The 23,302-nt window shown below is 39.3% G+C and overlaps 4 protein-coding genes across 7 annotated transcripts; 2 read left to right on the plus strand and 2 right to left on the minus strand.

Moving 5' to 3' along the window:
* Window positions 1-395: 395 nt before the first annotated feature.
* rnf170 (ring finger protein 170) lies at window positions 396-4,820 on the minus strand. Of its 4 annotated transcripts, none has more exons than XM_029444231.1 (7): window positions 4,546-4,820; window positions 3,442-3,605; window positions 3,169-3,244; window positions 2,886-3,000; window positions 2,508-2,581; window positions 2,088-2,219; window positions 396-1,774 (listed from the first exon to the last, which is right to left on the minus strand). In XM_029444231.1, exons 2-7 carry the CDS (start codon window positions 3,579-3,581, stop codon window positions 1,505-1,507), a joined length of 807 nt encoding a protein of 268 aa, XP_029300091.1. In that variant the 5' UTR covers window positions 3,582-3,605; window positions 4,546-4,820; the 3' UTR covers window positions 396-1,504. The 4 variants fall into 4 exon arrangements, with proteins under 4 accessions (XP_029300091.1, XP_029300093.1, XP_029300092.1 ...); XM_029444233.1 differs by lacking the exon at window positions 4,546-4,820 and adding an exon at window positions 4,311-4,480; XM_029444232.1 differs by lacking the exon at window positions 4,546-4,820 and adding an exon at window positions 4,292-4,479.
* A 109-nt stretch (window positions 4,821-4,929) lies between these two features.
* On the plus strand, window positions 4,930-8,386 carry gpn3 (GPN-loop GTPase 3). The gene is made up of 8 exons (XM_029444230.1): window positions 4,930-5,138; window positions 5,289-5,397; window positions 5,873-6,040; window positions 6,416-6,540; window positions 6,683-6,798; window positions 7,050-7,146; window positions 7,727-7,855; window positions 7,994-8,386. Exons 1-8 carry the CDS (start codon window positions 5,091-5,093, stop codon window positions 8,057-8,059), a joined length of 858 nt encoding a protein of 285 aa, XP_029300090.1. The 5' UTR covers window positions 4,930-5,090; the 3' UTR covers window positions 8,060-8,386.
* A 47-nt stretch (window positions 8,387-8,433) lies between these two features.
* arpc3 (actin related protein 2/3 complex, subunit 3) lies at window positions 8,434-12,097 on the plus strand. The gene is made up of 7 exons (XM_029444235.1): window positions 8,434-8,565; window positions 8,950-9,049; window positions 9,671-9,747; window positions 10,162-10,230; window positions 10,488-10,614; window positions 11,511-11,605; window positions 11,835-12,097. The coding sequence occupies exons 1-7, from the start codon at window positions 8,560-8,562 to the stop codon at window positions 11,895-11,897; spliced, it is 537 nt and encodes a 178-aa protein (XP_029300095.1). The 5' UTR covers window positions 8,434-8,559; the 3' UTR covers window positions 11,898-12,097.
* A 521-nt stretch (window positions 12,098-12,618) lies between these two features.
* Window positions 12,619-17,213, minus strand: ube2g1b (ubiquitin-conjugating enzyme E2G 1b (UBC7 homolog, yeast)). Its single transcript, XM_029444236.1, has 6 exons — window positions 16,835-17,213; window positions 16,285-16,387; window positions 16,072-16,169; window positions 14,145-14,323; window positions 13,524-13,634; window positions 12,619-13,386 (listed from the first exon to the last, which is right to left on the minus strand). The coding sequence occupies exons 1-5, from the start codon at window positions 16,875-16,877 to the stop codon at window positions 13,548-13,550; spliced, it is 510 nt and encodes a 169-aa protein (XP_029300096.1). The 5' UTR covers window positions 16,878-17,213; the 3' UTR covers window positions 12,619-13,386; window positions 13,524-13,547.
* Window positions 17,214-23,302: the final 6,089 nt, after the last annotated feature.

The following is a 23,302-nucleotide window of genomic DNA, read 5'->3' on the forward strand; positions in this document are numbered from 1 at the left end:
AGGTCAAGGAGATGCTATAACTTACTTAGAATGTGTTGACTAGGATTTAAGGCGCCATCAAGGTGATCCATCTTTAGGTAAACAATTGATGGAATGCCAATGTGACTGCATCTCTGTATTTGCTTGTATTGTTCACCATCTATTCTCCTTGTACAAGATCTAATAGACATTCAGTGTAAGACAGGAGTCTCCATGAGCTTCTGTGGGACTATGAAGCAGACTTTCTCATCCCAGGACCCTGTAACTTTAGGGCGCCGAGAAAAGCTGAACAGGAACCGAAACTACTGATTTTTTTTTTCCCAGCGCAACATGCCGAATAATCTTAACCTCCTCCTCTGATAAACAATTAATATTATAACATAATAATAGTGTAAGGGGTCACAAGTCAAAAAAGGTTGAGAATGAGAACTGCGTCTTTACTGTGGATCCGCATTAGCTCTGCAATAATGATCCCACTCATTCATTTCACACCCATCTAGTGCCCAAGAACACTATGCAAACTTTTTACAATAAATGAACTGAATCACATGTCAATATCATTCTAATATTTAAATATTAACTTTTTAATTGACCAACAGGTTGAAAACTTATGTTCCAAATATTAATTGAATTATGCGAAAAGCTTTGTGTGTGCAGAGTTGTTCACCTACTGACTGATTAGGACTGTAAGTTCTGTACAGAAGACAAACATCCAAACTCACGATTATCTTCAAGTGGCAAGCAAAGTCAAGATTCATTTACATTCGCGAGTTTACATTCGACATGACCTTTAATTACCCTCTGATACTTTTGGTTTGCCTTCTTCTTAAGGGATCACTTTGTTTATTTCTTGAATAAAAATCTGCCAATCGAGAAGTTATTACGTGGAATGGTTGTCCTGGTCAGTTGGCTCAGATTCAGGTTTCATCGGATTTGATCAATAATGTAAACAGTTGGAAGTAAAATGATCCAGTCATTTTCACAAAAGCATGAAAAGCTGTTTTCAAGTCATTATGAATATGCATAGTAATCCAAGGTTACTTAGATAAGTGCAGTTTAATTGACCGAGTAAGCTGTAATAGCCACAGTAGGATGGTTCTAGAAACACTAATTTGTCTGACCATCGACAATCTGGATGCAGACAGACAACTTCAAATGCAATATAATCAAGACACTGCCATTAATACAGTACATTCAAGATCACATTATGTTACAAAATTGTCTCCATTATGACGATGTGCACTCATCCAAAACATCTTTTGGCAACGCCGTCAGATGTTGTTCACCTTCATGTCATTCAATCTGTGAACCATTACCGCTGAATTCTATATACAGAGTTCATTCTTTTGCCAACCACTGTCCAGCGATGAAGTGACTTCCCGGGCTTCAAATTAAACCTCTCCGAGAGATCCAGCATTTTTTGTGACCAGCTGTCTTTTTATTCAGTCTTTACATGTCCCCCCCAGACGCTGCGTTCATTCTTCCCGAGCCTGGTATGAGCAAGCCGAGGCTTCTTTTTGAACACCTAGCCATACAGTCTCTGCGTAACCACCTCTCTGTACATGATAGAGATGTACACAAAGAGGAGTAGGATCACAAAGAAGTCGTCCATGAATCCCAGCAGACCGAAAAGTGCCTCGGGGATGATGTCGAGCGGCGAGGCCAGGTAGGTGATTGCTCCCACTAGGCAGAGAATAATTCGTATCCTGAACATCCAGAAGAGGCCGCCCACAGAGAACATCTCTCTGAAGGCATGACGAAGCAGGGTGGGCACATCTCGCAGCCTGTCCATATACTGAGGAGTCAAGAAGGAGAGAAAATATTATGAGAAGTTCAGACTTTATTTCCCCGATTATACTACGCTGCACAGTCCGATTCTCATTGGCACGTGTGTATCTTTTACCAGATTAAACTGTGTATATAATATTCAGCATAGTAACGGATACCACTCTTACCGTATTTTAATAACGGGACAATACAAATGTTTCGACTAGCATCTTCAACTCGTTTCTATTTCAAGAATGTGTTGCTAATCAAACATGTACACGTGAGCCAAGCTAACCTCGAACTACTGCAGCCTGAATATGCATCTATAGCCGTATACTCACAGATCTGGGCTGGCCTGAGAACCTGCGGTTGTAATCGTTTATGTCTGTTAATATCAGCTGAGGTTCTGCCTCGCCATCCTGGACCCTCTCAGGAGCGGTGTGCTCATGAAAAAGTGGGAAGAGCAACGTTACCTAGGCAACGGAGGGGGGGGGGGGGGGAAGTAACACATGACAAACTACTAATGCCAAAAAGGAATTGTGTGGTGTACAGAGAAAAACTGTTTACCCATGACTGTGACAATAACTAACAAGAAGCAATAAGACTGAAAAAAACAAAACATGAGAACAAGTCTTAATACATGAGAGTTAAGCAGGTATCCCTGTGGGTGAATTTGAAGCAAGCAATACTACCAGCTACCTGTAGGTATATAAAAGCTCAGGTGAACCATTCTTCATCCAACATTTATATAAAAGTCTCACCATTTGTCTGCAGATGGGGCAGTGAATAGCACCCAGCCATGTGCCATACCTCCAGTAGGCTACAATGCAGGAGCCTATGCAGGGACAGAAACAGCACTTTACAACAAGAACACACTGCATAAGTAAAAATAAAAATAATTCATAACCTTTCAAGTCATAGACTTTTCAATCATGCTTATGCAACCAAATGCTGTATTTATTCTAACTTCTGCGTATTCTCTAAAACTAAGCCATGTCAGCATTATGCTAACAGAGTACAGCTAATATGACATATTCAAGTAGTGACTGCTTAATGCTTCACTGTTTGCACTCAGTTTCATAATGCAACAGTTTGGTTTTGCTTGGTGCACATTACTGTACTGGGTACAACAGCTTTACCACAGAAAAGGTGTCCGCAGTTGGTTTCCACAGGCAGAACAGCCTGCTGTAAACACACAGGACAAGACATATCTGTGTAATACTGCTGCCTGGCCTCCGCTTGTGGATTTTCATCCTGACGGAAAGAAAACACATATGAAAGTTTATCACGCGAGTAATCATACAACAGGGTATGACCTCATTTCCTACACGCAAAAAAATATTAATCATGTAAAATTCTATTTGAAACATGTAGAAATGGTTAGTCTGGGCAGAAATGCTAGAGCTGTATTCGCCGGCATACCTGCTCAGTTTGGAGCTGTTGACGGACGGCTCGGACGTGCTCCTGATTCTCTGGATGAATGTCCTGCTGGTCTTCTCTGCAAGAAAGGTGAAAGGGCACATTTGGCATCATAATATTTCTCAGCTGAAGCTAATGAGTTTAACAGCCCATAAAGCTATGCAAACGGATGAGACCATTTTCATTTTGCAAATTATTTGGAAAGTTAATGCAAAACACCAATTTTTAAATAGTCTTTACACATATATATCATCCTGAATTTAGATTTAAATGTACCTGCAGAGCAGAGTGAGGAGGCCTGCAAGGAAGGTGATACTGAGCACCACAACAAATAAGACCTGGTTGCTAACACCTTCAATGAGGGTGTCTTCATCTTGGACCAGGTAGTCCAAGTCCCCACACTCATTGTCCTCCATCACCCACACTCATAGCCTACAACACTAAAACAAGAGGCAAAAAAGAGGTTAGCATTTTACTGTACAGTTGTTCTGATCCTTATTAATCTAATTTAAAAAGACTAAAATAATATAATAACTTAGCTATAACTGCATAAAGGCGCAAAAGCTAGTTTGACAGTTACAAGTTATTGTAAAACAAGCTTGACAAGTTATTATTGTCATTGTCTATAATGAGAGCAAATTAAGATAAGTACTGTCATTACCAACTTATTACAATGTTTGAGCAGACTTATGGTACATAAAAACAAATGTAATTTTCAGTATTAAGCTACAAATTTAGAAGCATTACATACTTTTGTTTAACATAAGTTAACTCGCAACAACATTAGTGAGTCTTAAAGCCTTCTTATCGTTAGCACATCTGACACACTAGCTAGCATTGCTGGCCTATTATCGTTAGTCAAATTTCCAATACCACTCGTCATCCAATCTGCTACCAAAATCACAAAATATCTAGGAAGCCGTTGCTGTTTAAATGTTTGTCTGTCATAAGCTTACACTTAAGTTGTGCTCCGCCCTGCTAGCCTTGTTTAGCGTTAGCGCGTAGAGTAGCCTTGACTCGCTAATAATACGCTGTTATTTATTTATGAATACTGCTGACGTTGATAGCCACGTTATGTCGTTTTGCTTTAGGAAGCACATCCGCTGTTGGACAATACCTAACTTACCGTTACAGTTAGCACACACCGTTATAAGAGAAACGGCCAGTCTTCTAAATCCGAGCTTAACCTGGCCATTATCGCTGGTAGCTAAATCATAAACATAGCTACCCCTTTGCCTGGGTAACCAAGAACGTCTTGGGTCTGCCCTTAGCAGCTAAAGAGTCTGTATGACACAAGAGCACAATCGTGCTTAGTCCACGTACCCTCACGACTACATTGCAATACATTGCAGTGCAAGACGGAGCATGACGATGACCTACCAATAAAGAGTCCAGCTTTCTCTAAAGACTTGACTTGCCAAGTCCATTCACTATTTTGAGCTTCGAGACACTCTATTTCCATCAATGAAAAATGTTTGGGGTGCGTTTTGGTTCGCATGTTCCTCTTCCCCTTCTTCTTCCTCTTTTCCTTCTTCTTCGGGGATTATCAAGTAATAACGATTCCCGGTGTACTACTGCCCTCCACAGGGCAGTTGGTGGTTAGTAGTAATATTGGATAAGCAATACGAAAAAAATGTCTCAAATAGTGCATTATTTTTTATATTACAGCTTAGAAAACACGTTGAGCTATCTCATTTGCATACCCCCCAGTTAGATGTGTTACTCTATCTATCTATTTTTTATTTCACACTATGATCATTAGGTGGCAGTAGTGAGCCTTACAACGAGTGTGAATGTTCCTAAAAAACAAGAAGAAAAAGGAGTACCAAGGCATTAGTACACACACTATAGCTATCTACGGCTAACGAAATAAAGGAATTTAACTTAACTTTAACTTTACTGCAACACATGTTCATTGAGGCAAAATGCCTCGTTATGCACAGCTCGTGATTGGCCCGGCGGGTAGCGGTAAGGTAAGTTATCATTCAGTTACACGTGCTGTAATGTCTTGTTATGCTATTCGGCTAAAGTGCTATGCTAAGGCATGAGGTTGTCTTGTCATCCACATAGACCAAGTTCAAGTTACATCTGCCTTATATTTGAAGTTTTGTTTTCTGTTTCAGAGTACCTACTGCTCCACCGTGGTCCAGCATTTAGGGTCGCTTAACCGCTCAGCTCAGGTGGTCAATCTGGACCCAGCAGCTGAGCACTTTGACTACCCTGTCATGGCAGGTGAATACAGCATGTTTTTATTTTTTAAATAATTAACATTTACTTACAAAGAGGCAATCATAGCCGTACATAACCCAGTACAGGGTTACAAAATAAAGACACAAGTAATAAGAGATTCAATAGTAATGTTATTACATGCATGTATATTGGGTTTAGGTGTAATTTTAAAAACACTGAAACACTATGATGTGGTTTGATAATAATATATCGGTAAGTTGGTTCATATACTGTACACTAGGATACAGTTTAATGTTACCACATACATGGTCACAATCTTAGCAGTACAAAACTATAATCTGGGTAGTGTGCTTATTTAATTTACGATAGTGTGTTAATAAAAACGGATTCCTTGTGTACTGCACAGTGTTGGTGGGATAAATGTTCTGAATGGCCAATTTAATATTTCTGTTACATTTAGTATACTTACAGTTAAGTATTATTTAGTTTGACACCCTCATTGTTTCTGTGTCCACAGACATCCGTGAGCTCATCCAGGTGGATGACGTGATGGAGGATCCTTCTCTCAGATTTGGCCCAAACGGAGGCCTGGTCTTCTGCATGGAGTACTTCGCCAACAACTTTGACTGGCTGGGGGAAAGCCTCGGTCACGTAGAGGATGATTACATACTGTTCGACTGCCCAGGTAAACACCGTGGCAGAGGCATGCTGAAGCCAAAGCAAGGTGGATTTCCCACTTGGCTTCACACTGGGTATGGAAGTGGTTTAATGAGATGACATGTGTTCTGTAAACACATTGTTATTACTATAGGAACATTTTAATAAAAACTATTTGACAAGCAAGACAGCTTGAGTAACAAGTATTACAACTATAGAAGAACATGAATTAATTTAAGAAAAAAACAAATGAACGGGAGATACTAAAATGAGAGTTGCCATGGTTTTCACTAGAGCATTATGGTTGTGAATTAATGTTATGGTTGTACTTACACCCGCACTATAGACGCAGCATTGTCCCAGTTTTGGAGCACAGTTTTGACAAGTGTCTTCTTTTTTGCAGGTCAGATTGAACTTTATACACACCTCCCTGTAATGAAGCAGCTGGTGGAGCAGCTCCAGCAGTGGGAGTTTCGGGTGTGTGCTGTCTTCCTGGTGGACTCCCAGTTTATGGTGGAGTCTTTTAAGGTAACACCTCTCCAGTGTCTTCATCCGTCTATTTGGTTCCCCTTTTGTGTCTGAACACACCCCATTTCTGCAATACGGTGCACTTAATGTAGTAATGAAAGCAAACATGGAGCCTCACATCTTCCCTCTTCTCTGACTGCAGTTCATCTCGGGAGTCATGGCTGCCCTGAGTGCCATGGTGATATTAGAGATCCCTCAAATAAACATCATGACAAAAATGGACCTTCTTAGTCCTAAGGCCAAGAAGGAGATTGAGAAGTAAGTGTCATAATGAGTACAGTACAACAGTGTTATGTTCCCATTAAACTTGCAGCAATGATTACCCTTAATGTTGGTAGTAAAACCCAAATAAAAGAGGGGCTACAGTAACTAAAATGTTTTACTGAACAGTCTGAACCTCAGTCTGGTGTTTCTCAAAACCTCAACCTAATAAAGGTTGCATTTTGCAAATTTAAAGTTTTCTTTATCTTGAAGCAGCATTCGTTATGTTTGGCTCTCTTTTTCACTAGGTACCTGGACCCAGACATGTATTCAATGATGGAAGATAACTCAGATAATATCAGAAGCACAAAGTTAAAAAAACTAACGAAAGCTATCTGTGGTTTGGTAAGTGAAGCCCTTAAAGTTTGAAGTTGGGTTGTATGAAGAACTTAACCGTAGTCGACGGTCAGCACGAACTAATCCTTTAAAATACCAAAGTCACTCAATAACTCAAACAAACTAACAGATTGAGGCAGCAGTAGACTCCAACTCCTGTGTTTTGTGAGGTCAAATTGCTGTTTTTGTCAATGGAGTCTGGTGGTTTTGGCGAGAGCATTGATAACAGCTTCAGTTCAGTCCCCATCAAAAAGGGCTGTTTGACAGCAAGGTAAAGTGTATAAATAATAAAAAATATTATAAATATAGAGTACACTTAAACTTATATTGACTTTTTTAGGTGGGCCTTTCTTTCAAGTGGCTAAAATAGAATGTTCTGCTGCCCCACGTCCACAGCAGTACATTGCTTTGCCCCCGTGCCAGTACTCCTGTCTGCAATCCGCCATCTACTGTAGGTAATGTTGTAACTATGGATAATTACCTCATACAACCCCACGTCAAAACATCCGAACTATCGCTTTAATTTGATACTGCATTAATTTTGGTTCAGATTTTAGATAATTTTTTATTGACTCTTGTCTGTGTCCAGATTGATGACTACAGTATGGTGAGATTCCTGCCTTTTGACCGCACAGATGAGGAAGGTATGAACATAGTACTGCAAAACATTGACTTCTCGATACAGTATGGAGAGGACCTGGAGTTCAAGGAACCAAAGGTGAAGAAACAAACAAACAAAAACACAATTTAAATATAATCAAAAAAATATGGTGTGATGCAATTATAATGCTATTGGCCATTACTATACTATTATGAAATGTTCCTTTTGTTATAACCATACTTTCCATTTCTACAGGAGATGGATGAAGAACCTGCTAACCTAAATTATGATGAGGCTTTTCAAGACAAAGGGGACAGCTGAGGAGTAGTGTGGCACCAGGAATTCTGCAAAAAAGAGACAAGAGTTGAAAACAACATTTGAAGCGGATTAAGAAACAGGCTATACTATATCAAGTCCAGAAGAGAGAATGACATGTGGCTGCAAGGACAATAAGAAACGTGTGGGGAAAAGACTGACTCAGAAGATCGCAAATATCTTGTATCATATGTTCAGAAGTTTTTTGTGCCGTTTTGATGATTCAAGAAATGTGTGATGTCATTATTTCAGGGCCGTGTATAATTTTAAAGAGTTATTGATTACATTTATAAATGCTATATTTTTAAATAAAATATTACACAAAATGTACAATTTGACTTCCTGTGTGAAGAAAACTGGAGTAATAGCGCCTCCTTGTGGACGGTACGCTGCATGACACATGGCCACTTCCTGTAAAGCTGAAGGGTGGGATAGGCGGAAGCTGGGTCCTGCGGTGCTAGTATTTTTCTTTCGCTGAGCAGTTGGACTGATAGTTATCACTCAACATGCCGGTGAGTAAAATCTACACGATCATTGACCAGCAGAAGGGCTTCTGTTGTAAGGTTTACAGCAAAGAAAATGCATATAAACGCCAACGGCCTCCGAATTCATGTTAACGTTAGCTGTGATGACGAGTTTCATTAGCATAGTTGGCTAGCTATGCTAGCATTTGCTCGCGATGTTAGTGACGTTCCTGTCAGAAATAATACATTTACCGTTTTAACTTTTCGGCAAAATGTTCTTAAGTTTCTATATAACAAATTGTTTGGTATCGTGATGACGTAGCCGTTACAGCGGAGGTAACTGTAGCCGAGATGTCACTGATGCTATCTGCCAGATATGTAACATTACCTTGTAAATATACGCGACAGCAACCTTTTCTCTCTTTTTTTCAGGCGTATCACTCAAGCCTGATGGTCCCCGACACCAGGATGGTGGGGAATATGGCTTTGCTTCCCCTCAAAACTCAGTTCAAGGGACCAGCCAGAGGAGACGGTACGGCTGTACGGTCGTTTCATTAACACAAAGTGGAGATAATCCCTCTTTATCACATACACGCATATGTTTAGTTTTTAGTGGCTTTTTTTTGGTTTTGTTACCTTGTTATGACACGTAGCCCAGTTCCTGATTCATGCATGAGCTTCACTTCCATATATGGCCTGAAGACTGCATCTTAATAATCCTTACCCATAGTTTAACTTCATTAATGTCTATGGACGCAGTTTCCAGCTTCAGTGAAGCTTGTTCCTCAAATATTTTGTAGAAATGTTAGAGCATTGTACAGTTCACTGAAATATTTAACAGAAGATTTGATTCGGTAGTCATAGTAGTGGGGTCATGATTTGATTGATTTTAATCCTAAATGAATAATATAGAGTAAATATGGCACTTTTCAGATTACTAGAAGCTGGATTTTATAATTATGTTGTTTAGTCACTAGGAGTGGTTTCTCAGCAGGCTCTATATAACACATTAAAAATAGGGCTTTACCACACAAAACAGGAAATGACTCTGTATTGATGAACATAGTTTGACAACACTTTACACATTAAATGTACATTCTCAAATGTTATCATTATGTATTTATTGTTAATTGAGAGCTTTTTTCCATTTCAGGCATGGAGTCAGACATTATCGATGAGGCGATCTACTACTTCAAAGCCAATGTTTTCTTTAAGAACTATGAAATCAAGGTAAGAACTTGACTGCGTCTTGTATTGGCAGATTGAATCTCTCATTTAGGGGGGGATCATAGTGTTTAAAAAAAAATATATATATATGGCTGAGGGGCGAATGTGTTCCTCACTAGTGTGCGTGTTCCTGTATGTTTTCTCTCCCCCCCCCCCCCCCCCCCCCCCCCCCCCCCCCTCTCTGTCTTTCTCTCCGTGTCTTGTAGCAGCTTTTTACTTCCACATGCCCCAGCTTGTTTCTTCCATTTCCCCTCAGCAATGCATATTTTCTCTGGATTTAAACTATGAAACCTTTTACTGTGCAGACCTGACTGGAACTGTACTGATTACAATAACATTAATGTTTTAGACAAAATGCTTTTTTTTCCAGTCTAATTCTGGGTATTTCAGCTGGTGATGTGTTTTTCTTTTTTTCAGAATGAGGCGGACAGGACGCTGATCTATGTCACACTGTACATTTCTGAATGCCTAAAGAGGCTACAGAAGGTAAATTGCTTATGTGTTAATGTACACAGTTTACAGCGGTGGATGTCTGCACTGATTTAATGCACATCTTAATGAGTAGCAACAATTACAAGGCTTGTGCTAAAGTCAGGGTGACCAACCAAATAGCTTTTTAAGGATTTATTAAATAAGTAGAGTGTACATTGTTTTCATCAGACACAGGGAGGAGGAATTAGCTGCTTGAATGCCTAACACAGCTAATGTAACCATTTTCATTGTTTTGTGGTTGCTCTCTATAGTGCAGCTCTAGGAGCCAGGGAGAGAAGGAGATGTACACTCTGGGCATCACTAACTTCCCCATTCCTGGAGAACCTGGCTTCCCTCTCAATGCTATGTATATCAAGCCTGCAAACAAGCAAGAAGACGGTAAGAACCAGCATCATCAACTACGTCTACTGTGGTATCACTTTGCTTGTAGCTTTCTCATATTTCACAAGGAATATCGAGCCCAAAATAGCAACAAGAGCCCCGTCAGATCTGAGGCTGGAAGTGCGGTCTCATGCTTGTGTGGTGTCTCTCAACCTTGTTCTTATACAGTGGGCCTGGATGTTTAATCATCCTAAGAGATATGTAGTGGCAGAGATATTCATTTTAGTGAATCAACACAACATCCATGCTAGGGCCGCACAATATGTCGTTTCAGCATGGACATCGCAGGACGTGCAATATCAAGTTAGGCAAATGAACTCAAACATATCATGCTACAACTTTTCTGCTGCCTGATACCAAAGGTATCTCATTTTCGATGACTAACATGTAGGCTCTCCATTCTTGATACATTTATCAAATGACCAAAGCAGGCCCTGCTAGTCATCGACCACAAACTGAAAATGAGCGTAAAACACAGAAAAGCAAGATTTGGTTGCAAAAAGAAATGTAACTTCTGTAATATAGAAATATTTTGGCTACAAAAAGGATTTAAACCAAAAACAGGTACTTTTTATCTTCATCTGGTGAAAATGACTATTTATTCATATCGCAATATGTATCGCAGGTGGAAAACAATATCGCAATATCATTTTTTCCCAAGATCGTGCAGCCCAAGCAATAGGAATTGGTCACAACTGTGTTTTCTCTTTACTCCTGAATATGAACACTGGCTTCTTTCTGTAAAGTGAAAATATTATAAGGTCAACAATTGAATTAGTGACCCAGTTTTAAAGTAGCAGTAAAAACTGAAATGTTGTTTCTCCATCTTAAGTGTCTGTTAGACAGTAGTTGATGGTGCTGGTGATAAAACTGGCTCTGCAAACTTTTTACAGAGACAATGAGAGCGTACCTCCAGCAGATCCGCCAGGAGACCGGCTTGAGGCTATGCGATCGCGTGTTTGACCCCCAGACAGACAAACCCAGCAAGGTGAGTCAAATATGACACTGCAGCTTTATGTGCACAGTTACTGGGGAGGGCATCATGGAACATTGAGCTATAGCTGCAGCACTGTATCATCACATTGAGTATGAGGTCCATGTTTGAGTTCTAAATGTGTTTCCGCATCCTCGTCTGTAACCAATGGATTAAGGGGTTCCCAGTTATTTAAATTTTGCCTCATGTACAATTTTCTTGACATTTTCTTTTGTTTTTGCAGTGGTGGGTGTGCTTTGTCAAAAGGCAGTTCATGAACAAAAGTCTGTCAGCTCCTGGACAGTGATCAACTCAGGACTCAGTTTTGTTTCTACAACTGCAAGATGGATGGATATTTCTTTTTGGGGAGGGGGGGGGGGGGGGTCTACTTCTGTGTTGCTAAGATGATTTTATACTCTTTGAGTTTAGGGATGTCTTCACTTGTCTGGATGTTGACCATATTGAGCTGGTGCTTAATTCAATAAAGAAATCATGAAGAGTGGAAAATAATTGGTAGTTTTGTTCATATTGCACTTCACTTATTCAGTGAGTTCCAGAAACATTTCACCACTCACTCACATGTCCACAACTTATTTGAACTTTGTAATTGTAAAAAAATCATTAACTTAAGTGTGCCACTACATGCTTATTATTCAAATGATGTCTATACTAAGCAGCTATGATTAGTTGAGCTCTAATAAGTCACTTGATCAGCAGACATTCTGATGTCGGTAAGAAAATAAAGTCTTCCTAATATTAACTCCAATCTTTACAAGTGTCCAAATAAACCGTGAGTGGCAACATCAGGACCCTGAAACTGAAGCAGCTAAATAAAATTCAGCCATTATTATTTATACCTGGGCCTTTACTTCTGTAACATGTGAGAAAGGCCTATTTGAAGCGCTACTGTACAATAAACATAGGTGAGGTAAATTCCCTACATGTGCAGTGTTCAAAAACATGAGGACAGTTGTTTTGCAAGCAAGGACAAACAGTTTATATTTACATAAGTAAAAAAATGTCGCATGTTCATTAAAAATATATTTATTGGTGTACTCTCTTTGGTTTGTCCACAATGATTTTTTTTTCTGGATTCAAAACAAGCTTTCAGATGCAGTCCTTAATGGAGATAAGTTTCCTTCGCTGGCAGTCAAAGTTAAGGCAGCGCTGGGTGATAAGTTCGCCCCTCAGGGAGAAAAGGACCACTTTCTCTGCAGAACACTTGCAGGGAAATGAGAGCCATTGTCTGTATTTCCATCTTTTTAATGACTGCAAATGCTGCAAAATTGCATAATTGATGAGATAACTGTAGACTGGATGGCTCAGTGGGGCAGGTTGAAAATAAACAAAAAACTCCATAACAGACAATATGCATCTTAAAACAGTCACTCTAAATAAATAGGTAAATATAAAGTAAACTCATTTTAACAAATTGGAACATTTATCGAAGGGGATTTCTCCTAAAAAAAATCTGATGAGTATGTACATAACAGAGAAAGTATTGGGCTGTAAATTTCATCTTCCTGTGAGTGAAATCCTGCTCGACCAGAAACCGTCTTGTGCATCTGATGGTGGAAAATGGAACTTTTGGCAGCATGAATGCCACGGCCATTCAGCAAAATTCATAAATATCAACCTTCAAACTGCAAGATACAAATCAATAGAGAAATACAGGTTTTTAAATTTTCTTTTCCTGCGAGTCTTTGTTTGAGTGGCTAGTTGATGACAGTTGTGCCCCATGGTCATCTAGCCGACTTAAGTGTAACCAGCTGTCAAATCCCCTGTGCAGTTCCAATCTGAAACAAAAAGGAACATCTTACAATATCTTCATCGGGTAATGTTGTGTAGACCCAGAGCGCTGATACTTGTATGGTTTTACAAGGAAAGACGTCACCGAGATGAGCAGCAACGGTAACTAACGGTTTGTACTCACTGTGTTAATGGCTGGGGTAAGGCCTTAGTCATAAGCCATGTCTTGACTCCTCCGCACACAGCGCGCCACCTTTTTCTTGAAAACTCCTTTAGGATCGTCCCGCCACTCCTTCTGCAGAATATAACGTACACAAAAACTCTATCAACAAACCATTTCTTCCCTTTGGTGATTTGTTTCTAAATACTTCTTGGCCACACATTTTACACAAAAAGCTCCCGATATTATACAGCTGAAAAATGGATGTTTACTTCATTTCAAATTTGAGTTTGAGCTATTGCCTTTTCCCGTCTACAGGCAACCCATCTGAATAAAAAAAGATAATCCCTTTTAACCCAACCAAAGACTAAACTTGGCCTTGACAGGCTGTGATTTGCTCCCACGTCACTCAACCCCTTGTTTGGATTTCCATTAGAAAAGCAAGACTAAACTCTCGTGTCTCTTAACATTCATTTCAGATACCCAGAGATTAGGACTAAAACATTTCCTATGGTTTTTCAGATTTGAATGCGTGTTTAGCCAATTACTGAGATTCACATTAAATTAAGTCTGAAACATATAAAACACTTAAAAATAAACAGAGGCTGCAAACTAACCGCAGCTTGAGAGATAGTGGGCACTTACAGCTGCATCTACATTGGCAGCAGAGTCTCCATTGGGGTCTGCCAGCATGGAGATAACACTGATCATGATGGTCTCTACTGTATGGATTGGCAGCCAGCGCTCCTCAGGCTTCTCATAACCATACTTGTCCTCGCCAGGTTCATGCAGGATGGAAATGCAGACGTCGCCATTTTTTGCCACTGCCAAAAAAACAAGAATACAAAAAGGATTACCGACACGTTTGTACTGAAGCAGAATGATCAGATACTATACTGCAGCGCTGCACTCAGCAAAAGTCAAAAATCATTTTAGATGTGAAGCCAATTACAGTAAGAGACTCTTGACAAGGGACCTTTAACAGAATATACTCGCAGAACTAGTGGCCGCCGTTCAAAGGGGACATATCAAGCTCATTATTTAGGTTCATACTTATATTGGGGGGTTTCTACTAGAACATACTTTAATAAAAGAAACACACATTTTTCTCATACAGTCTGTCTGAAACGCTCCGCTTTAGCGCCTGTCTCTTTAAAGGCTGTGACACATCAAGCCGATTATCGACCGTCGGTGAGCGCCTGCGCACTTTTCTGCCGTCGCCGATTGAACATGCTGAATCGGCGGCGACTGTTGGCAAAAGTAATCACTCTTATTGGCTTTTCAGCTCAAGCCGAATCAGAGCACGAGAAGAGAAACGGACGTAAGGGAAACGAAAAGAGGGCACAGAGTTTCTTTTCATTTTTCATGATTATTCATATACATGGATATTTTCACAACGACATGGTCACCTGGAATGAAGATACGTGTGGTGTGAAAATGATCGGTAAACGCCGCTTTGTAAATGGTAAATAGACTGCATTTATCTAGCGATCACTCAACACATGTTAGCATTCACCAGCTCGTCAGTAGGAATAACCATTCACACACATGTACATGTACACACACAGTTGGCTATCGGGAGCAATTTGGGGTTCAGTATCTTGCCCAAGGACACTTTGACATGCTGACTGCAGGGTCTAGGGATCGAACCGACGACCCTCCGACCACTGGACGACCACTCTACCTCCTGAGTCACAGCCGCAAGTACTGTATGTGTGTGCATCATAACAACGGCTTGTATATTTACAGTCAGTCTTCCGGTTTCCCTTTTCTAGTGACAAATACAGACTATCGCCACCAGCAGTTATGGAGCGTCATTTCCTCTCAGGCGAAGAACGTGCGTGCTGGTTTGCAGTTGGCTGTAGTCTTTGCGGTGTGTTCAAATGCGACTTTTTGACCAAGAAGCAGGCAACGTGATGCGACGCAACAATTGGCTCCATCGCCACTTATTCTCCGATGACTGTTTCGTGTGTCTTGGCCTTAAACCCAGTCTGCTCGGATTGGATTGCGAGAAAAATATGACACAGTTTTGCAAAGGAAGTTCTCAAGCCATATGTGGAGATACTGAGATGCGATGATGAGAGGGCAGTATATTCGAATGAGCCTGCATGTGACATAAGAAGGGGAGACACATCTGTATGGCTTGTTGAATCCTATGTTTTCTGATATAGGCAGCAAAATACTGACCGAGTTGTCTTATTTCACAATCTATGGGTTGGTAGGCACTACAGATACCCATGTGTACAGTACCAGTCAAAAGTTTGTACACACATTCTTATTCAATGTGAATGAGAATGTGTGTCCAAACTTTTGACTGGTACTGTATGTGAGCATTTCATAATATGTCTCCTTAAATAAAATGCCAATACAGAAAATTCCATCCATTTCCTCAAAAAGAGGCAAAAAATTGATTTACACGATTGAAGATATTAATGAACAGAATCTGATCTTGTACATTTTAAAGTAATGTCTTTTTTGCAATGAAATATAAACATCTAAAAGATTGTTATAGCCCTTTTCAGCACTTGATAGAGATTAGTTAGAGATGGTGGCCTGGTTAGTTAGTTCTTACCATTTGGATGCCAGATTTCTGTGACGAACTTCAACTTGGGAGGCCTCAAAGGATAGTCGCGGGGGAAGGTTAAGGTGGCTTTGAAGAAACCTCCTTCGCTGCAAACAACAGAAAAAAAGAGGATGGTGATAATATGTACACTAGGTATAATTATGGGTGAATACACCTCAGCTACAAGGGAAAGTAAGTTCACTGGTAAATGATTTCTCTCACAATAATGTGTCTTGAGGTCCAATGACCACCACTTCCCACTGATAGATGTCATCATCATCTACCAGGCCAGCAGAAAAGCCTTCCACTGGATTCTTGTTGAGTTCTGAAATTTAAGATGCAATTAGTCTGATGTACCTTAAAGAAAACTTTTGAAAATCATGGTTTTGTCATACAAAATATCTCAACATGGGGACGAGGTAAATCAAATCCGTTCCTAATGTATTAGTAATTTATTACGGCATCCAGATAGACACATGGCAATGCTTAGCTGGTAGCTGAATATCCAAACGGATGTATTTGCCGGTGTGTGGCGATTTTTAAATGCCTGCAGTGATTATTAAGCAACAGCTAGCCTTAGTCATATCCTCTCTTAACAGCTGTCTGGTACGCAATCTGTACACGTGCAGTTCAACTTTGTTGTCACATGTAGCATCCGTACGTAAAAATGCTAACTAAATAAAACAACGGTCAAATGAAAGGCAGCAATTCTGACTGTGTTAACTTAATACACAGTAAAGCAGGCTCTAGTAGCAACAGTTAGCCAACTTACCTGCTAATTGTTTACGTAGTAGCAACGAGGACTGTTCCGTCATTTTATAGCTAAATATTTCTTAACTCCGTTATTTGTATTAATTAACGCCAACTAACTGTCGAACTGTCAACACGGTTAAATTAAACATTAGGCAGAGGATGTCGCTAAAGCACACTGTCCACGTTTTGTCCTGTCTGTCTGACAAGACCAACAACATGAGTCGAAAACGAAATAAAAAAAAATGGTGAGAGAAAGCCAGTAGAACTTTTCCCTCAGAAAAACCTCTCAGGCAAGCCTTTCTTTTAGGCTTTGTACTGCCCCCAAATAGGTCCACCAATTAAATTGAAGTTAATATCAAACGTAGGGCCATGGCTGCAATAAAGCACTGTTGATTTTCACAAAAGATATTAATTTATTGATCACGCAGTCCAGGAAGTGCTGCCTGTGAAGACAAATCCAGCAAATTAAATTTCCCTTCGAACTACATTTTCTTCTTCGTGTGCTTTGGCAGCAGGATATACCCCCCAGTGGTGCATTACTGTCTCATACCGTTTGTAATGAATATTACACTTTCTGTATTTGCATCGCCAGGTGCTGTGCAGACCTACAGTCTATGGCGCAGACCTGTGTAGAAATAAGGCACTATAAGGCCAAAAGTTAAAACTACAATAAAATAATACAGTATTTCTCCACCACAGTTATATTCGTGGTAATGTGAAGATTAACAGCATGTTAATAATTATGTCAGAAATTGAACTTTCCAGAAAATGTAGGCCTACATTAAACTGAAGAAATGTAACATGAGAAATATATATTTTTTGATTAAATTGTGGCTATGGCCCTCCATCAAACCCCGTTGGTATGAATTTGAACGCAGATTAAAATTATACATATTTTATTATTGACCAATATCAGTGCTTGACCTCACTAATCTTAAACTTACTAATCACACAGCTACACCTCACATAGCCTATAAATCAATGTCTCAGTCTTAAATATTTGTATTGCCTCATCACTTAGCTACAAAACCTTCCCAACATTTCCCCCCTCTATATAGGCCTACCACATTTAGATCTCTCTAAGGCCTCTTTGAAATCAACTTCATCTCACTCTATTCTTTACCAGCTACATTCACAAGATCACAACTTTCAGTGCCTACTTATGCTTCAATTTCTAAAAATACAAGAGCCCTGCCTGTATCCACTCCATTCAGTGCTAAAAGCTCCAAAACGATTTTTGATCCTCCCCCCAGCAGTGCTGTCAGTGCATCGGCTAAAGAATACATACCTGTTTCAGTGTTATTTAGTTTTTCTCTGGTGAAATCTGTCAATCCCTCTGGCAGCAGCCTTTCCTAAATAATCATTTGTAATATAAATATATCTGTGAAAACCTCTAGGTGCAATACTCACTTCTCCTGTAGAATATTCATAATCATCATGTGGCTTTCCACAATCTTCCTTCATTATCTTCTCCAGTACTGATATAACTATTTCAGGATTTGATAACAGCCATGTTGTAATAAAGGGCTAACCGCTTGTGTGACCCTTCTCCACAGTCGCTCAACCGCAGCTCCTCCACTTCCTCACATGCTGTGCTTTTCTTTTTCTTCTTTACTTCTGAATTCTCTGGGTGAAGCTGAGGTTTAATATTATACTGCATATCTTTACACCTTCTAGTATATACCTTAATAGTATGTCAAATGTAACTTATAACAGCCGTATAAGAGTCACATATTGGCATTTTATACTCTCATATATATGTCTCCCTTTAACTTTTATAGTCTCCTGTTTTAAAACATACTGGTAGAGAAATCAAACCATCCATAATCTCTCTTAAACCACCATTGCTTCTCCAGCTTGTAAACATTTGCTACCCTCTTGATGATCTTAAACACAACAGCTGCTAGCTCTGTATAAACCTCGGTATGTCACATCCTTGGTTTTACCTTGACCCTAAACACTACATCATGTAGTCTCTCAAGTATCCCATTGCTAAAGTCGCTCATTACTTAAACGTCCTACAGCTTTGTATTGAACCGTGCAGTTTGTCGATTATTTGCTCCGAACTTCTCTACCTAATTCTAAGTTCACTTAACGCTTTACTCCTCCTCCTCACCCCTTAATATGTAACCAAGATTTCAGATTTGCATGAAAATATATGTATGAAATATACTTGTATTCTATTGCCCTTCTTTTACCAACCATGCTTTCACCACTCGTGTTTCACTCCCACCAACAATTTAGCAGATTTAATTATAGTTTTCAGGCCACTGCTCTTAACCTCTTATACTCTACCGTTATTTATTCCACTGGATATTTCATCACAGCTCTCTCGGCTTTATTCCTTTCACCATTTCATGCATTATCACATGTTTCATTCCTCCATTACATGGTGCAACAGACCAATTTATCCTAAAAGATATCAGCGAATATTTCATTTTGTTGCCTATTAGTAGCAAAATATACAACCCACATGTCATTGTCTTGAACTCATTTGCATCCCGACTGACATCCTCACGCATGTCTTCTTAATTCCTCTGTGTTTCCTTCAGATGTTTGTGCAACTTCTCTATGACAGCATCTGACTTCTCCAGGAACTTCTCTGTCACTTCATCTTCCATTCACCTCAGGTATTTTACTGAGTTTGTTTTTTGCCCACAGGCACTCTAAATATAATATAAATAGCAGGAATTATAATCAAATATGTATCAGTAGGGGTTTCTACTTTGTGAGGGTGGTATTTATTTCACAGATCAACCTTGTTTCCTCCACAATTACGTTCCCTTACATACCAATCAGCACTCTCAATTATGTTTTGAAGGAAACAAAGCTTTCGATTTATCTCCGTTACAACCCTTAACTATAGTCATGAGGTTTGGGGAGTGACCAAAATAATTAGATTGAAGATGCAAGCTGCTGAAATGAGTTTCCTCCATAGGAGAGAGGGTAAAGGTCTCAGACATCAGCAGGGGTGTAAGTAGATCATCGGGCATGTTCTGGGAACCTTCTTTTTGGAGGTTTTTCTAGGCACATCCAACTGGTAGGAGACCCCGGGGAAAACCCAAAACACGCTGGAGATATTATACAGAATATTTTGGAAACGGCTCAGAATCCCTCAGGAGGAGCTGGAAAACGTTGCTGGAAAGAGGAATATCTCACCACCTGGCCCAGGATTAGTGGCAGAAAATAGATGAATGGATGGAACTCAGGGCTAACAATACCACTGGCATAAGACAGAAGCTACACTTACTGAGTATATGTTTGTCTCACTTGATGATGCTATCAAATGCTGTATCATTAGGCAGTAATATAGCACACTGATAAACAAGCTGCATGCATTTGGCTCTGTGCATATTATCAAAGACTACACTGAAACCAGAGGAGGGACAGATACAGAGCCCTGGTAATAGCAGGTCATTTGTTGCATTGATTAGAGCTGTCTCATCGCCGTTCAGAGGTTGAGACCACATTCGAGTATACTATTTATACCCTTTAAACTGAGAAAGGGAATACGTTGCTGACCTTTACATCTTTCCTTGATAATTTATAATGAAACGGAAGATTACACCGCTTTGAAATGTAGCTGTAGAAGCCTGAAACCTGGAAATCAGATATATAACCATTGTATTTTCACTAAAATGTCATAAATGTCTGAACAGTGGAAGATTGTAACTTGATTTTGATTTATGTTTTTTTCAGCCTGGTTGAAGATAGATCTTGTCAGAAGTAGGGACTACTTAACAGTGAAGGCAATGTATTACAAGTTTAGAAACTGATTTTCAAACATTTTCTCTCCTGTACTTTGGGAATGAACATATCACACAAACTACGTAAGGCATTTATGGTTCCATACTTTTACTGTCTGTGTATTCTTTTCAACTTCAAAGTCTAAACATAAGAGTGTGTCTGAGAGCTTGGTTTGTATCTTTGAATGTTGAAAGGTATTTAAGGCGGACACAAGTTTGAGCCTTAGGCACTGCTGTTAATAAAAAATAGTCTAGGTGGACCAGCATGTGCTGATTCAAGTGCTCCTCAACATGAAAATATGATCAAAGCTAAACTAGATTCTCTAGGTTGTTCACAAAATATGGTCTCACCTGTGAATTTGACCCTGTGTGCTGTTGCTGTTAGTTTTAGAGTAAACTGCAGAAATCTTAATGAACCAACCCTGTCTACAAGCGCCTGATGCCTTGTTTATTATATTATTATAAGTGTGTTCATGACCAATCAAAAGAGGTATTGTTTCTTATACAACTGTCTTGTTTAATGCAGTCTGTTTTATGATCTTTTTGTTTTAATGTAAAGTAGAATCTGGGTGTGGAGAGACGCTATAGTCTAACAGCTGATATTATAATGTTTGTAGACATAACCTGTATTTACTTTGGTTAAACAGACTGCATCTTTGTACATTTCTAATTGAGAGTAAGTGTACATTTTCTTAATTCATTAATGATTAGGGGATATGGGCTACTACTCATGAAACTGCAAAAAAAGACAAGTGGGAGAAAGTCATTGTCATGGCGCTAAAGCAATTAGCGTAAAAGTTGTTACTATTATTGAACTGAGAGAGAACTGGTGGGATTACTTACTCTCTTGGGACTGTGATAGTTGCAAAAGGGTCAAACCAACAGTGTTTTTTCCCCCCAATCCAATGGGGATTTTGAATTTTGTACACCTTGTTATTTAGGAAATCAAGTGAGGTAATTAATAAATAAAGAACTCAGTGGTGCAGAGATTGCGTGCTCATCTCCAACTGTTTGTTTCTTCAATCCGTAACACACATATGGCAAAACTATTGCTATGAAATTTGCAGCGCACATTCGAGCACCAGCTGAAAGAATACTATTGATTTTAGTGACCCTTTGACCTTTCCTCTCGTAGTGTTTGTTAAGTACATCTACAAGTGCTGCAGTTTCTCTGCTCGGGAGTACCAATTACTGGCCAACCAATAAAAACTAAATTAAAGTGTCCTAATGTTTCAGTGAAAAACCACTAGCTGAAAAAGGAGATCAATTTGGACTTATTCTTTTACTATGATATTCATTCATGATATGCTGTTTAATTTATCAGAATTTATTAAACCAATCATCCTCTGTTTGGAATGTAAATGTTTAGAATTTGAAGTTTAACTACTTCAATGCCATTTAAGTAGCAAAGTTATGAAAGAAAGGTCATTCATTCCTTTTCTTTTCTTTGCTGAGGACATGTTTGTATGTAACACATTTCATCACTATGTTGTTCACTGGACTGGAGAACTGTGTGAATGTTTCAGCACCACGGAGAGAGACATAGAGGGATATTGTAGCTTTAACTGAACTACCCCCTCTTTCAATTTTCTCTAAATAATATACTGTACAATCAATACAACACGCTTATGAATCCTCATCACTTTGCTCATTAAGTGACAGGCGTAGTGTTGCACAACAGTCATTTTCACATCTTTCCGAGGCAAAGAAATTTAGTGTGACTTTTAGAAAAAGTATTGTAAAAAAAGTCAATATTTCCACACTATTTCCATTGTCATCCTTGCGTTCCCGAGACGTCCACACAAAGCCTTCTTTCAAACAAGACTGATTATAATATAATCTCTAAATAGACTTTATCACAGATAGAAATACTCTAAGAAGGCCATCAGCCATCAGTCAACCTGAGCCACGTTGTACTGGCTGAAGTAAACACCATTATCTTTATAAAATCGTAATAATACACACGTCTCCAACAAGATCAAATTGGCTAATTTGCTAATATTTTGTTTCTAAAGTGCTTATTTAAGGAATTCCATTTCCTTTGTATGGGAAATGACATATACTATAAATGTGAAATTCACTATTTTGTTTATTTGAGGAGATTGCATGTAGCCCACCTCCAAGCAAAGAAAGCAAACCTCTCCGGGAATAGGCAGACATCAAGAATAAATAGATAAATAGACATACTGTCAACATCAACAGTCACATCATATCTGTAGTGGCCAAATTGACTTCAAAATGAAAGGGAAATTTATATAAATCACACTTCGACATCTTTTGTGAAGGCCATTGATGTAGATGTTTCATAATATATAAATGAATTAGAAGGACAAGCGTATAAGGGGTAGAAAGACAAGACTTGTTTTCAAAAGGTCCATTATGTGCTGAAGGTTAACGTTACCTTTCAATAGATGGCAGTGTGACACACATTTTTAAAAGGAAAGCTTCTGGGGCTTCAAATATGGATGAGTTTAAGATTACAACCTGCAACTTCAGTGATTTGAATTGTTTGACAGTTTACCTATGTATCTATTTGTTCTACCTGGAGAAGGTTTGCTGAGCGTGCAATTTTCTGTTCAATCTTGCAGGACAAACACACCAGAGAGCATTCTCTATACTGCAGCCACGGGTGATTCCTGTAAAGTAAATGTGTGTGATAAGAACATCACTTCCCCTGTCCAACATCCTTTCTGATCATGCACGGTGATTTTGCAAGGCACAGACTCTCACGTTATTCTGAA

This window comes from Cottoperca gobio, chromosome 12 (assembly GCF_900634415.1).
Source record: "Cottoperca gobio chromosome 12, fCotGob3.1, whole genome shotgun sequence".
Taxonomy (NCBI): domain Eukaryota; kingdom Metazoa; phylum Chordata; class Actinopteri; order Perciformes; family Bovichtidae; genus Cottoperca; species Cottoperca gobio.

What these genes read in the sequence shown, in the direction of transcription:
- rnf170 (XM_029444231.1), bottom strand. Translation starts at nt 3,581, where the DNA reads ATGGAGGACAATGAGTGTGGGGACTTGGACTACCTGGTCCAAGATGAA. An exon ending in CTCCTCACTCTGCTCTGCAG is followed by an intron (nt 3,245 to 3,441) that starts GTACATTTAAAT and finishes CCTTTCTTGCAG; the next exon opens with AGAAGACCAGCAGGACATTC. An exon ending in AACAGCTCCAAACTGAGCAG is followed by an intron (nt 3,001 to 3,168) that starts GTATGCCGGCGA and finishes TCTTTCCGTCAG; the next exon opens with GATGAAAATCCACAAGCGGA.
- arpc3 (XM_029444235.1), top strand. An exon ending in TTAAGAACTATGAAATCAAG is followed by an intron (nt 9,748 to 10,161) that starts GTAAGAACTTGA and finishes TCTTTTTTTCAG; the next exon opens with AATGAGGCGGACAGGACGCT. An exon ending in AGACAGACAAACCCAGCAAG is followed by an intron (nt 11,606 to 11,834) that starts GTGAGTCAAATA and finishes TTGTTTTTGCAG; the next exon opens with TGGTGGGTGTGCTTTGTCAA.
- gpn3 (XM_029444230.1), top strand. Translation starts at nt 5,091, where the DNA reads ATGCCTCGTTATGCACAGCTCGTGATTGGCCCGGCGGGTAGCGGTAAG. An exon ending in CGAAAGCTATCTGTGGTTTG is followed by an intron (nt 7,147 to 7,726) that starts GTAAGTGAAGCC and finishes GTCTGTGTCCAG; the next exon opens with ATTGATGACTACAGTATGGT. An exon ending in TGGAGTTCAAGGAACCAAAG is followed by an intron (nt 7,856 to 7,993) that starts GTGAAGAAACAA and finishes CCATTTCTACAG; the next exon opens with GAGATGGATGAAGAACCTGC.
- ube2g1b (XM_029444236.1), bottom strand. Translation starts at nt 16,877, where the DNA reads ATGACGGAACAGTCCTCGTTGCTACTACGTAAACAATTAGCAG. An exon ending in ACTACGTAAACAATTAGCAG is followed by an intron (nt 16,388 to 16,834) that starts GTAAGTTGGCTA and finishes CTTAAATTTCAG; the next exon opens with AACTCAACAAGAATCCAGTG. An exon ending in GGACCTCAAGACACATTATT is followed by an intron (nt 16,170 to 16,284) that starts GTGAGAGAAATC and finishes TGTTGTTTGCAG; the next exon opens with CGAAGGAGGTTTCTTCAAAG.